At 39.6% G+C, this 14,689-nt stretch overlaps 1 protein-coding gene and 2 non-coding genes across 7 annotated transcripts; 2 read left to right on the top strand and 1 right to left on the bottom strand.

Annotated features, from left to right (window-relative positions):
- The first annotated feature begins 2,367 nt into the window (after window positions 1–2,367).
- dyrk1ab (dual-specificity tyrosine-(Y)-phosphorylation regulated kinase 1A, b) lies at window positions 2,368–11,266 on the top strand. Of its 5 annotated transcripts, none has more exons than XM_068584490.1 (12): window positions 2,368–3,187; window positions 5,001–5,070; window positions 6,702–6,898; window positions 7,212–7,304; window positions 7,454–7,642; window positions 7,903–8,050; window positions 8,153–8,439; window positions 8,613–8,759; window positions 9,117–9,257; window positions 9,404–9,707; window positions 9,897–10,021; window positions 10,513–11,266. In XM_068584490.1, exons 2-12 carry the CDS (start codon window positions 5,058–5,060, stop codon window positions 11,098–11,100), a joined length of 2,232 nt encoding a protein of 743 aa, XP_068440591.1. In that variant the 5' UTR covers window positions 2,368–3,187; window positions 5,001–5,057; the 3' UTR covers window positions 11,101–11,266. The 5 variants fall into 5 exon arrangements, with proteins under 5 accessions (XP_068440591.1, XP_068440593.1, XP_068440596.1 ...); XM_068584491.1 differs by lacking the exon at window positions 2,368–3,187 and adding an exon at window positions 3,502–3,564; XM_068584492.1 differs by lacking the exon at window positions 5,001–5,070 and having other exon boundaries at window positions 2,369–3,187.
- A 3,051-nt stretch (window positions 11,267–14,317) lies between these two features.
- On the top strand, window positions 14,318–14,389 carry trnap-cgg (transfer RNA proline (anticodon CGG)). Its single transcript has one exon. It is a non-coding gene; the product is annotated as a tRNA-Pro (tRNA).
- A 222-nt stretch (window positions 14,390–14,611) lies between these two features.
- trnap-agg (transfer RNA proline (anticodon AGG)) lies at window positions 14,612–14,683 on the bottom strand. Its single transcript has one exon. It is a non-coding gene; the product is annotated as a tRNA-Pro (tRNA).
- Window positions 14,684–14,689: the final 6 nt, after the last annotated feature.

Raw genomic sequence — 14,689 nt, 5'->3', positions numbered from 1 at the left:
TTCACGCTGTCCCGTCAGCAAGAGTTTCCTCATAACACGATACGTGAATTGTCCATGAGTGTGAGTGTGTTTCCCACGTTGCCTCATGATAGACTGGCAACCCATCTGAGGTGAACCTAACCTCTTGTCCCAAGAGTGCTGTTAACAGATTATGTTTTTTGTTGAGAGAATATATGGATGTTATTTACATGAATTGCCTGTACCTGTTGGAGGCTACCAAGCTTTAGTCAATCGATTTGCTTTTCTCACAGGTGAAGAGAAGTAGTTGGAAATTAATTAAAGTATCAGAGAGAGCAACAGAGGGAGAATCTAATTATCTTACCTGAAGGCAACAGAGACACCTTTGTGTTGTCTTTAACTTAGAACTAAATGTAGGGGCTCATATCGGGATGTCATCAAATCTGCTTTTTATCATCTAAAAAATATAGCTAACTGCCCATTTCTCTCTCTCTCTCTCTCTCTCTCTCTCTCTCTCTCTCTCTCTCTCTCTCTCTCTCTCTCTCTCTCTGTCTCTCTCTCTCTCTCTCTCTCTCTCTCTCTCTCTCTCTCTCTCTCTCTCTGTCTCTCCCTCTCTCTCTTTCTCTCTTTCTCTTGGAGGTGCATAACGTTTAACATTTAACTTTTTGGAAACCGTGCGCAAAAATCCTCCCGCTCCCATTTTAAGTCCCAGCATGCCCCATTCAGACAATCTTTTGGCTTAAAATACGTAATTTTTCTATTTCTGAACTGAACGACACAGTTTTTTTGTCTAAAGACCTCCTCAATACATTGAGATGGAATGTAACTGTGAAGGAGACAAGTGTAATGATAAAGTGGCAAGTGTATTTAATTATGAGTTATGGCGGGATGTGCAGGGACCAGAAGGACATTGTGCTCTGAGAGCAGCTTCGTCCAGTCTTTCATGTGTCTGTCAGTGTCCGATTTCGGCAGACAATCCTCAGTAACTGTTGTGGGGACAGAAAGTCATCACATTCCCCTTTGATGTGAATGGTAGCTACACAAAACACCCTATGGGGTTTGCAAACAGCCAGCAGATGTCATAAGTTGACAATTTCACTCAGATCATAGATATCTCTTGTGCCTGCAGGATACATGGAAATAATTGCTGTGCAGTAGTTAACTGTCGTGACAGTCTCAGATGGAATATCAAGTGTTTTGGGGTAGCAACAAAGTTTATGTGAAGAATGCATGTGATAAATCTATCAATCTGAAAGAAATGTATGCCTGCAGCAAAAAAGCTACAAAATGTATTTTTTTTTACTCATTATAATTAAAGCATCCCTATTTCTTATTCTGCAGTGGCATATTTTTTGTAATTGTAGGTAGAGCCAACAATTTTGTGTTTTTTTTAGCTCTGAACCTCACATAGAAAGCCTTCAAGTTGAACAGTTTTTCAAGGTGATTTAAAAATTATTTTTTTTAGAAGAAATACAGACCGTTTAATACAGGTGACAAACCAATCTGGGATAAACATTGATTAAAAGTTTATAAACGTTTAGCACATCTTTAGAATCAAGAAGTTTTTAAAGGATTGGTTCACAATGTTTTATGTCTTAAAACAATAGTCATGGGTCCTTCATGTTTTTTTTTAAAGAGGTTTGTCTGGCTTTAATCATTCTTCTTGTTCATTCTGGATATTCACAGAGCCCCTCTTGGACAAAATACCTAAATATACCTCTGTATTTGTAAAATATATCGCAAAAATAATCTGAGACTCATCAGAGGCTTCAGATGTATATGTGGATACCTTCCAAAGTTATGGTTTTTGTTAGTTAAATCCCCTGTTTTGTCACTATTATTCCACTGTAATTCAGGGTAAAACCGTCTGTTGAAGCATGCAGGGGGGGATTTTATATTTATTAAAAATTGTAAAGTACAAGAGGACGTATAGCTGTTTTGAATAAACACACACACACACACACACACACACACATATATATATATATATATATATATATATATATATATATATATATATATATATATATATATATATATATATATATATATATGCATGTTAAAACCTATATGTATATGATTAATAATGGGGCTATACCTTTTTTTGGGGGCTTAGTTATTTTGTGAATCAACAAGTCCCCAGAAATAAAATAGGAAAACACACAGACAAACTAAATGTGAGAGAAGGCATAATACGGCTACAATCACAAAAGGCAACGGTAAGTTGTAAAATTTGTAAAAAAAATTAACATTTCTTCTGGATGGTAACAACAGGCCAAACACGGTAACAAGACAGACAGGGACACCGCCAGAGTTATGTGTCCTGTCACTCTGGCCAGTTAGATTTTATTCGTCATTGGTACATCCGGGGACTTAATTTTTTTTGATTGACAGTTGCCATGGCAACAAGCTAGAGCATCGCCATTTTGTCAGGAGGGTTTTTTTCCCAGCTCAGTCTTTTCAAATGTTCTCCCTTCCCGCCGGAATAATGCTGCCAGTGGATATATATTTGACGTTTTTGGATATCGAAATGCGTCTAGTGGACCGGATTAAGAAGATCAAGAGGCCGACGTTTTAACATAGTTGAAATAATTAGGCGGCGCCGCACTAACTCAGTTGTCCGTGTCTCTGGTCCACCGGGCCGGTTCACTGCGCAGGTTTGGACCGCGCGCCATTTTGTGAAAATTGACACAAAATTCTTAACCAAAATTATCAGAGGACACGGTTTCTGTTTCATGTTCAAATACTCTGGATTTAACGGCATTGTCGTAATCATCGAAGTGGCCGACGCTAAATTTACAAAGACACGGTAAAATCGGAATTTGGCACAACGTTTATTTAGCGGTAGCTCGAATCGTTAGCTTGAGGCTAGCCAAAGAAGCTACAGCTCGTAGCTAATGTTGGCTGCGTTCATTTTGTCAACTAGCTAGCTAAGGTCTAGCTAGTGAGTTATGCGTGCTAGTTAACGTTAGCATGTTGCTAGTCATCAGCTGATGGTAACGGTAGTCAAAGTTGCTTCGATCTCCAACGATGTTCTTCAAAGCGTGGGATATGAAACGCCTATTGAATCTGGCTGGCGATTTATTTTAGAGTTCGCCGATCAGAGGACGGGATTGGATTCAACGTTAACAATACTCGCTAACAGTGCAGGGAGGGGAGAATCTCAAACTGGATAAGTTTCCTCATCATACAGGTTATTGGACTTTAAATGAAGATCGTGCCATCAGAGGTGAGCAATTGTGAAATGTTATATTTTATGTTCGCCTTCATCCGTTTAAAATGTCACGTTAACGCTTGTGCAGTTGTATATCATATGTAACGTGAATGGTTAACAATGATGGACGCGGCAGCGAAGTTGAGAATAGTAGCTTATGGTATGGCGGCTAGCTTACATTTTATGGCGGTGCCGACACCGCCGAAGCCAGTGTTACCATTCGCGTTCAGTCAGTAGGTCAACGGACTAATTTTAATCAGAACCGAGAACAGTTTTGTCGCTTGTTTTGACCTCGAGAGTGCAACGGATTGTCTGTGCTTTGGACGGAGAGTCATGCTGGCACGGTGGACGTTACAGCTAACGTTAACCCTGCGATATTAGACACTGTCATTGTAAGTTACATTTTAAGCCAACGCTGCCGTGTTGGCTAGCAGCCCCGTTTTGATTCGCTATGTCTCATTGTTTAAACATCAACGCTGGGTGTAGTTTGGGTTCAGAGTTGCACAGTACGGAAGCTCACCTAGCTAACGTTAACCTGGCTAACGCCTGGTCGCTAATTCGGCTAACCTGGCTAATGGTTAACGCTGGCTTGTTGACGAACCAGCTGAACGGGCCCCGCAACCCGCTGGCTGAACGCAGCGTCACTAGCTAACGTTAACGTTGGATTGGTGAGAGATATGCTTGCTTGTCCCGCAGTTTTCACGGTAACGTTAACGACGACAACGTTAGCTAGTCGGACTGCTAACGGTAACGTCAGACGGATTGCCATTTAATTCGGGGGAATTGGAGGCATACACGAACGAAATGTAGGCAGAGAGGACGCGAATTAACACTGAATATGCTTTCTAAATTCCAACCATGACGAGATCTACCCCATCATCTGTAAGTACGGAGTTGCTCGGGTACCGTCTTTATGCGCGGACGGTGGGCTTTTAATTGTTTTGGATGGGTTGCATTTGATTTAGCTTTGTAATGGATCGTATCGGTTGGGCGTAAGGAGATGACACATAGGCTTGTTACAGAGGTCTTCAGCTATCACCTATGATATGATACAGCTACTAATAGCATGCTAGCTGTCGTTATATTTACACCTAAATAGGCCCGTTGATGCCGTGGTGAGTAGAGCCAGTAAAAGGAACTGTTCATATGTCAGTACTGAAAATGAAGAATATTGAAACGTTTTGGAAACTAAAGAGCTACAAGTGCGCTTGCAAAATGGCTTCATTGTCAAATAAAGCTTGCTTTTTTCCATTAGGGTTAGTAATTTTAAAAAGCCAAATTCACTTTAGTCGGTTGGTCTGATATCAAGCATTCTGTTTGTAAAATGGACTAAAAAGCAACCTTTTTAGACATTTGGGAATTTGTATGATACAGAAATGCACAATACTATATTATGACGTGTATACAGTAACTTAAGTTGGGCTATCAATTCATTTATTTTTAAGTATATTAAGTATATATCATGTCATACAAATCCACTATAACTAAGGTCTATTAACCATAGGCATGTTGAGAGGAGAACAACAACCAAGATCACAACAATATTAATCTTCTTATTTGCAATTTAGTCTTTGCCAGTCTGAGTGAACTATTAATCTTTTGACAGTTTCACAAGAGCTTCTGATCTTCTCTGTTTTGAAAATGCCATTGCCTAGGCACTAACCACCAGACGCTTTTTTATGGAATTTTATAATTATTACCTCCAAGCACACTTTTAAAAGTTTTGGGGTGTTTTCTGTCTTTTCTTCTCAACAAAAGTTTTACAACTCTAAAGTTAAATCTCCATTAAAGATGCACAATGATAATGATCAGTTTGTATTCTTTGTAGTGGGGTGTCGTTTGCTGCTGGACTCTCCTCCCAGGATGATATTACATTTTGCAGGAGATGATGCATCCAGGTTAGCTTCTTTATATTTAGCCTTAACCCCTTGGTGGGAAGTGTTGCACCTAAGATCTTCTTTTCTTTTAGTTATTGGGCTGTTTTGAATCAGATGTCCAGACTCTCACATTTTAGGGCATTCTTAAGTGGGGAAAAACTAAAACAATTTAAAATCTTTATTAGAATTGGTCAATGCAGTATTTAAACAACAATTTAATGCAGTTTAACTTTATATTTAATGACAGAGCAATACAATTTGTTTGACAAATTGTTGTAAGGTCTTAGTTGAACAAGCATGAACATAGACACATTAGTCATAATGAAATGTCAGTCTTATTATTTTAGTGCTTTAAATATATTTGTCTAAAAGAAGATTAAAAAAAGAAATATTGGATATTTGGTCCATCTAATTCAACAAAATATTTTTTTGTTTTAAAGTATCACTTGTACCATCATTGTAAGACAAGGTCTTATTTTTTTTGTAAATAAAATAATATATATATATATATATATTTATATTTATATTTATGTGTATATACATAGAGAGATTTGTTTTTATTACAGACTTAACGGTACATAACATATCTTGTGTTAAATACAGGCTTTGACTGTGCTCTATCATCTTACAGTTCCTCTTATTCCTGTCAGTAGATGTGTGTATATTTTCCTTTTCCAAAGCTGGGTCAGCTTTCTAATGCTCTCAAATGGAGTGCAGGTTTTGGGATGTGCAGCTATTTTGCTGTCAGGCTCTTGTGTTGAAAGCAGCGTCTAAGTGTGCCAAAGTTCAATTTTATTTCTTGTTTATTTCTTGTTTTCTCATTGGAAAATGGGAGCAGCTCTGCCCTGGCAACAAAAGTAGGCTATTTGCATACTGCGTTGTGATTGGTCTGTGCATTGATGGGCTTGCCAAATCACGCTGTATCTCTGTGGTGATAGGCTATGCTAATTAGGTGCTGTTGCTGGGATTCTGAATAGTGGTTACTGTGTAGCACTGGTGAATTGTGTTGTCTGGTGAGAGATGCTGATAGCTGCACATGCTATTTGATAATTTTTGATTCCTTCTGGCTTAAAATGAAGGATGATTCACTGTATAGTGTGGAGATGCTTTATTTTCACCCCTTTTCACTGTTAAATCTGCTTTTTTGCTCCTTTTTCTTCACAAAGGTTGATATATTACTGCTATAATTTATTTTGTGGTGTTCCTTTGATGCATTTTCCTGACCTTACATGCTTAACAAAAGAAACTTTGTATTTATTTTCGATTTTTTTCTCAACCATGAATTCATCCTTTTTATTGTTCTCAACATCTTGTATTAATTTTGTCTGTTTAGGTGTGAGCTTGATCATTTCAACATGCATGTAAATAATACAAATGCATACTTTGCATTTTGCATATATATCTTTTTTGTGTTAAATACTCCATGGTTATACAAACTAGAAAAGAATGCCCTTTACAATTAAATCTGTACAAAAAAAGAAGCAAATATATTTCCCTGTTTTATTTTTGGGCCATTAATGGCTTATATTGAAGAGGAAATTGAGCTGTTTTACATTAAGACCATTAGCCTTTTTTCTCCTTTTGTGTGTTTCGTAACATATAATGTTGATTTAAGGTAATATGCAGCTCATAGCAGTGTTAATTTCTTCTAGGAGGAGAGACTTCAGCATGCAAACCTTCGTCCGTCCGGCTTGCGCCCTCTTTTTCTTTACACACTGCTGGTCTTCAGATGGCTGCTCCAATGCCCCATACGCACCAGCAGTACAGTGACCGCCACCAGCCAAGCACTGACCAATCTGTTACGGCCTTACCGTACAGCGACCAGACACCACAGCTCACTGCCAATCAGGTACACTAGCCCTACCCTATTCCAGCGCTTGCATTTCTGTTAGTCTTAGTGTCTAATTTTACAAGAATTGCAATACTTAATGTGATATTAAAGTATACTTCCCTCTTGGCTGCTGTCGCCAGGCAGAGTAGCTGCTTCTACATGTTCTTTCAGTCTAGTCATTTTAAATTGTGCAATGTATATTCTATACATTTTAATAAATGGCCTTTAATATTTAACCATACACAAATTAGATAAGCCCTGCTACTTGCAAATGTACTGTGTGTATTGTTTGTTTATTGAATGTTTTTACTTTCCTTATTTGATACTTCAGAGGCACATGCCCCAGTGCTTTCGTGACCCAACTGCAGCTCCCCTGAGGAAGCTCTCCATTGACCTTATCAAAACATACAAACACATCAATGAGGTTTGTTTTGGTTTTCATTAAATATCTTTATCTTAATGATCTGTGCGTTACATTGTAAGGATTTTCCAAATGCTGAAAATGATTGAGTATCGGTAATATAAAATGCCTTCAAATGTGATCATGAGAAATGTTTACTTGTTAATTTATAGGTGTATTATGCAAAAAAGAAGCGACGGCACCAACAGGGTCAGGGTGAAGACTCCAGTCACAAAAAAGAGAGGAAGGTCTTCAATGATGGCTATGACGATGATAACTATGACTACATTGTCAAGAATGGGGAGAAGTGGATGGACCGCTATGAGATTGATTCCTTGATAGGAAAAGGATCATTTGGCCAGGTGCGTGACTATATATTACACACACACACGCACACACACACTCATTTTTTGATTATGTGACGGAGACGATTGTCTTGCACTTGAAAAAACAAAATGATGGTGGTGTTTTTCCTCTCTATAAATAACAGCAAAGTATTAGCTATTTACTGAATACTTTTCATATGCTGATAACTTTTGAAATGTTGATGTTTGTCATCAAAAGAACAGTTTCTATAAATCCTTCAGTGATGATTCAAATTTGCGTTTGTTGGCATCTTTAGGTAGTGAAAGCATATGACCGTGCTGAGCAGGAATGGGTTGCCATTAAGATCATCAAGAACAAGAAAGCTTTCCTCAATCAAGCTCAGATTGAAGTGCGCCTCCTAGAGCTCATGAACAAACATGATACCGAGATGAAATACTACATTGGTAATCCACTCTTGAAATTTCCCTAAAATCTGATAAGACATCAAATACATTTAAAGGTGTTTCTTGTGTTTTACTAACATGGATGCAATTTTTTTTCTGCAGTTCACCTGAAGCGTCACTTCATGTTCCGGAACCACCTCTGCCTCGTGTTTGAGATGCTTTCCTATAACCTGTATGACCTACTCCGAAATACCAACTTTCGCGGCGTTTCACTCAACCTCACCCGGAAGTTTGCCCAGCAGCTATGCACGGCGCTGCTCTTCCTGGCCACGCCTGAGCTCAGCATCATCCACTGTGACCTGAAGCCTGAAAACATTCTCCTTTGTAACCCCAAGAGGAGTGCCATCAAAATAGTGGACTTTGGCAGCTCATGCCAACTGGGACAAAGGGTATCTAGCTGCAGATTTTTCTTATCAACAATAAAATTAATGTATGCCAGAATGTCTCTGAGAAGTGTGTGATAGTTGTTGCTGCGAGACGTTGGGTGTAATAAAAAGGTCATTCAGAGATTTCAAGTAAAAAAATAAGTCTAACTGTCCATGTATTTTTGTTGTTGTTGTAGATATACCAATATATCCAGAGTCGCTTCTACCGTTCCCCAGAGGTGCTGCTGGGAATGCCCTATGACCTGGCCATTGACATGTGGTCCTTGGGTTGCATCTTGGTAGAGATGCACACTGGAGAGCCTCTCTTCAGCGGAGCCAATGAGGTATAAGAAACTGAAATACTTTTTGTGCTGTATTGTGTTCTGTACTAGAACTTAGGATGGTAATGGTTTTATTCAACTTGATGGTTTTTTTTCTCCTGATATGTAGCTTACAAATGTCATTTAGACTTCAAAGATTAAGAAGTGAATTTCATATCTCGCAATATTTGATTGTCAAGTGTTCAAATAGTCGTTTCTATTAATTTTGGCCATTTGCCTGAGTCTATATTTTCTGATAGTATGGTCAATTTAGGATAACATTTGGTGATATTCATCTGGGTATACAATCTATTCATTTTTAAATGTTGCAAATGTACAATGTAAATGTTAAAGTAACTTGAGGAATTATTTGTCACCCAGGTGGACCAGATGAACAAAATAGTCGAGGTTCTTGGTATCCCACCTAATCACATAATGGACCTAGCCCCAAAAGCCAGGAAGTTTTTTGAGAAGCTTTCAGATGGTACATGGAGTGTTAAGAAGACCAAAGATGGCAAAAGGGTGAGCACATTATATTGTTTTTATTGCTGCAGTTAGACTGACAACAAATTGTGTTTTTGTGATTTATAGTGAAAACTAAGGTAAATAACATACAGAAGCCTTGGCTAAGTAAATCTCTTAATCTTTGTGTACTCTGCCTTAAACAGTATAAGCCTCCAGCCTCTCGGAAGCTCCACTCCATCTTAGGTGTGGAGACTGGGGGTCCAGGTGGCCGGCGGGCGGGGGAGTCTGGCCATGCTGTTGCTGACTACTTGAAGTTCAAGGACCTGATCCTCCGGATGTTGGACTATGATCCTAAGAGCCGCATCCAGCCCTACTATGCCCTGCAGCACAGCTTCTTTAAGAAGACTGCGGATGAGGGGACCAATACAAGCAGCAGCGTGTCCACAAGCCCCGCGTTGGAGCAGTCCCAGTCTTCAGGAACCACCTCCAGCACCTCCTCTAGTTCAGGTAACTATTCCTGACAACTCGGCTCCATTGTCCTTTCTGTAAATTCTTTAAATAAATATATATATATATTTTTTTTAAATCAGTTATTGGGTTTACTAGAGAAATGTATCCTATTACTTCACTACACTTATCTATTTGGTATGGAGTTTTGAGTTTGTGCACTTGTGACACTTTTGTTTAACCTTTTAGGAGGATCATCTGGGACAAGTACCAGTGGCAGAGCGAGGTCAGACCCCACCCATCACCACTTGCACAGTGGAGGTCACTTTGGCGCGGCCTTGCCTACCATCGATGGTGACAGCCTCTGCCCACAGGTCAGTACGATGCCATTTCGTATGAGGGGAAATATTGTGTTCGTGGTAAATTATAATTTGAGTATTTTATTTTCGGTGTATTTCCCACATCTTTTTGTGAGCATTTTTTCTCATTCAGTATGTGCATAAAGTCAGCCCTTTTTATTAAAACCATTCCTAATTAAGATAATTTCAGAACTATTTAAAAAGACGTTATTACATTTGAAAAATCCATTAAAGAAATATTGTATTTTTTTCATGCTGCTTGATTCACTTGCTGATGGTCTGATCCTTATATACAAGAATGAATGAATAAACAAAATCAAATTTAAAAAAATGGTGGTCTTTGAATAGAATTTAATGAATGTAACATACTGTATGCTTCCTAAATTGGAAGGCATTATGTCAGGACCATAACAATACAACAATTCTTATTTTAAAACATGTAAAATGGTGCAGTCATATTCAACAGCTGACTCTTGTTCTTTTTTCTTTTTTTTTAACATCGGCAGGTAAGACAGCCTTACCCACCCCCGTTGGTGTGGGGAGGTGGTGTTGGACCAGAAGCAGTCACTGGAGAGACTCACCCAGTCCAGGAGACCACCTTTCATGTTCCCCCCCAGCACCCTAAGGCCCTGCATCCCCACTCACATGCTCATCACCACCACGGGCAGATGATGGCTACACGACCACGCCCACGCCACTACACCTCCCCGACACACAGCTCCTCAACACAGGACTCCATGGAGGTGGTTCATGGCCATCTGTCCATGACCTCCCTGTCTTCCTCTGCCTCCTCTTCCTCTACATCGTCCTCTTCCACTGGGAACCATGGCAACCAGGCCTACCAGCTCCGCCATTTGCCCGCCGGAGCCCTTGACTTTGGTCAGAACGGTGGGCTGAGCATGGGGCTAGGTGCCTTCTCGAACCCACGGCAGGAGACTGGCATGGCAGCGCACCCTGCATTCTCAATGGGCACGAACACAGGGCCTGCCCACTACCTAGCGGAAGGCCACCTGGGCATGAGGCAGGGCATGGACCGGGAGGAATCTCCAATGACTGGAGTGTGTGTGCAGCAGAGTTCTATGGCCAGCTCGTGACTGCACTGACATTTGGCTGTGTGTTCCCCCTGTGCGTCATTTTTAAGGTGGTGTTTTTTACTACAAGGTGTGTTGAGAACAAAAGCTGCTCACGTCAGAAGGGAGATATCACTGAACCGCTACTACAGAGAAAAAGCTTTGTTATAAAGTATATATGTAATTTTCATCAGTTTTTCTTTTGCAATCATTAGGCACAAAATAATACTGCGGAATAACCATAGTGAGATTGAGACATCCATCTTACCATTTCACCAGTTTCATGTAACCACCAAGTAATCACCATATGGTATTATGTGGCAAAATCTTCTAAGGAGCATTTCAGAGCAAAGTTTGAAGCTGTTTTGCAGGTAACTGTTGGTGATGAAATGCTTGGCGTCCTCTTTCGGTTCAAACTGTGGATTGCCTGACATTATTGTTCCACTGGTTCTTAATTATTTTGCCCTTTTTAAGTGAAATTTCTCGTAAAAGCTGCTTGTAAATCCTGTAGCTTGACAATGAGGGGAAGTGTTTGCGGTGATATTTCTTGTTGTTGGTCGGTATTGTGTAACTCTGTTAAAGGGGAGCACATGGCAGTGGAGTCCCTATAGCGTGTGCTGGCCGGGTGGAGACGAGACCCTGTAGGTGGATACTGACACCAACTGGGGTCAAAGGAGAGGGAAGCACCACCCCTCAGGCCTAGTGGCCCCGTAGTCCTGCAAGCTGCAACACGGCCCGGCACAGATGAGAGCAGCGATGGGCGCCGGAGACGAGAGGATCCAGCCCAGTTAAAGGAAGACAGTCAGTGGCTGGTTCTAGATAACCCCTTGGCCTTATGACTCATGGACTTGGAATTGGGATGGAGCTGGACATTATCATTTGAATTAAGATGGCTTTTCTCTATTTTTCTCTCTAGACAGCCCTTAATTCTTTAAGGAAATTAAAACAACTTAGAAAAAGGTAAATAAGAATGGTAATTTGAGGCCTTTCTTGACAAAGATTTCTTCTTCAGCAGGGCCCCACATAACAGGGTCTTATTGTACACAACAACCTCCTAAACATTACTTCCTTGAAAATCTTATTCACTGGTTAAGGATTTTGCAGTGGGAAGAACTATCTATTCCAGAGTCTACCCTTTTATGTTTTGTTATTTTTCCCTTTTGCATGTAGTTCCTCATCAGAACCACCTGCACAAGTCTCTCCATCCAAAACATGGAAACTGAAGAAAAAAATGAGTTAAGTGACTGCCTTTTTTCTCCTCAAATTATGCTGTGAATTTTACAAGAATTTATTTTCCCTTTGGATATGTTTTTATACCAAAGCAGTTGTTTTATAGCATATAGGTGTCTGTAACCAATAATGTAGCAGTTCACCACTTTGACGCAAAGTTTATCAAGATCTTATTTTAACGTCAATACAAACAGCTGCAATATATTACTTTAGCAAAACTGGAGACCGTTGTTGAGACCGTTGGCTATCGTGTATTCTGGCCAGATTTGTTTGCAACGTTTTACCAAAACTGTTTCCATATTAATTGGTAGATTATTTTGGGAGTCTTTTAAAACTTTGGTATGTTAGAGAATTTGGTAGTTACTCTGCAGGCTCCGGAGTAGCAAGATAGAAGCTGATGGTTTAAAAAAAAAAAAGAAAAAAAAAAGGAGACTAATGCGTTCTATTTCTGTGTTGTCGTTTTTCTTTTGCCCCCATCATACTATTTCAAAGGGTTTTGCTGCCTTTCATACATCATTTGGTCAACTTGGCTAGTTTCTGCTGTGAAGCATGACTTAACGTCATTGTCTTGGCAGGGTAAGGATAGTTGTGGCAAATCAGTTTGCGTTGAATGGTATATTTCTGATTTGGTAGGGCAGATCCCCCATGATTGTTGTCCTATTCAAAGGGAAAGGGTGTCCGTAAGCCCACAATCACATGCTTTGAAATGCATGTCCTCAAAACATTAGTCAATAACCAGATTTTTTTTTATATCAGGGATTTTGAAGTGCTTTCTTTCTTCTGTTGCTCATTTTACCAGCTTTGAAATTAAACAGAAAAACCTGCCCACAGCCACCATTCAAATTAAAGGGCAGGCCACAGGTCATGCTGTTGCCATTTTAAAGGAGAAACCATCGTAAGAGACCATGCTTGGTATTTCCACAAACACAAATGTAAAGCTACCTATATTGAGATTGGGGTTTTATCTGGATGTCAAGGTTAATTGCAAATTTGCAATCATTTTTCATACCCCGCAGAATTTGAGACATTTAGAAATTGCCAGTGGTTTTATTACTGGCACTCATACTGGTACTAAACATTCCAAAAATAAAGACTGAAAAAGAAAAAAAATTGACTGCAGTGACTCGTAAGTGTGCGCCTATTTCAGATCATGCTGATTGACCTCTTATTTAGAGCAGTTGTCATGAAATGCAGCCCCTTTTTAATAGTTGAAATAGAATTTATGTATATATTTATATTTTTTTAATAAAGGAAGTATAGAACTCACTACCTTGCTCCTGCTGGTATGTTGATTATGTTTGTCAATTTGGTGACCATTCAGTGGGCAGGAACTCCTGTTTTCTTAGTGGCAAAACCTTGCCTTTTGGCAAAGGTACTTGACTACATCAGGACAACACTATGAGGTAGGGTTTGAATCAAACAGGGAAAGCTAGATCTTCAAACCTTAATAATTTTCACAGGGTATATTGTAAGTGCATGTACATCACAAACCTTACTTTTTGGTTATATGAGAAGCACATGGTTGAAAATAAGGTTCCATCTTTCATAAGCCTGGTCAGTTTGTGGGTTATACACAAACACGTATACTTGTCGACATATCTGAACACCCAACAGAAGTTGAAATCCTCTTATTTAATTTGGATTTATCCTTGTCATTTTTGATTTCACATTTTTTCACTTTTTTTGTACATGCAACATGCACTATAGAATTGAACAGCATGGGGGAAAGGATAAGTCCATGTATCCACAGATTGTAAGATCTAGTCAAGACTTTGCTGTGTTTATGACAATGCCCTTTGTATTATATTAAGACAGTCTTATGTATGATATATAAAAAGAAGTTAATTGAATTCTTCTGTGTGTCTTTATTGCTCTCTATCTACATTGGCTTATTCTTGGAAATCTACTTGCCCACAAAAATATATGACTAGAAAATTGCTTCACCTGTAATGACGGACTCTGTCGTGTGTATTTAGTTTGTAACGGCAAAGAGGCGGTATTATGACGTTCTGGCTCGTTGGTCTAGGGGTATGATTCTCGCTTCGGGTGCGAGAGGTCCCGGGTTCAAATCCCGGACGAGCCCTTGGCATTTTATTTAAAAAATGACTGATACTTTTATTTAAACATTTATGCAATATAATTTCGAAGGAAAAGGAGAAAAACAATCACGCACCTCCCTCGTTAAATGTAAGTGGCGATAGCATTCAGGAAGCTGATGTTTGGACTATGTACCACTCGTGTTTTGGGATGAAGGGCGTGTCGAGAGCACTGCGATTCTTAGTACTAAGTCAAAACAAAAGGACCAGGGCTCGTCCGGGATTTGAACCCGGGACCTCTCGCACCCTAAGCGAGAATCATACCCCTAGACCAACGAGCCGCGTTG

The sequence above is a fragment of the Clinocottus analis genome, unplaced genomic scaffold, assembly GCF_023055335.1.
Source record: "Clinocottus analis isolate CAN_PGR_092001 unplaced genomic scaffold, fCliAna1.0.p SCAF_2, whole genome shotgun sequence".
NCBI lineage: Eukaryota > Metazoa > Chordata > Actinopteri > Perciformes > Cottidae > Clinocottus > Clinocottus analis.
The sequence above is the reverse complement of the archived record's forward strand: the minus strand, read 5'-3'. Positions and strand labels throughout refer to the sequence as shown.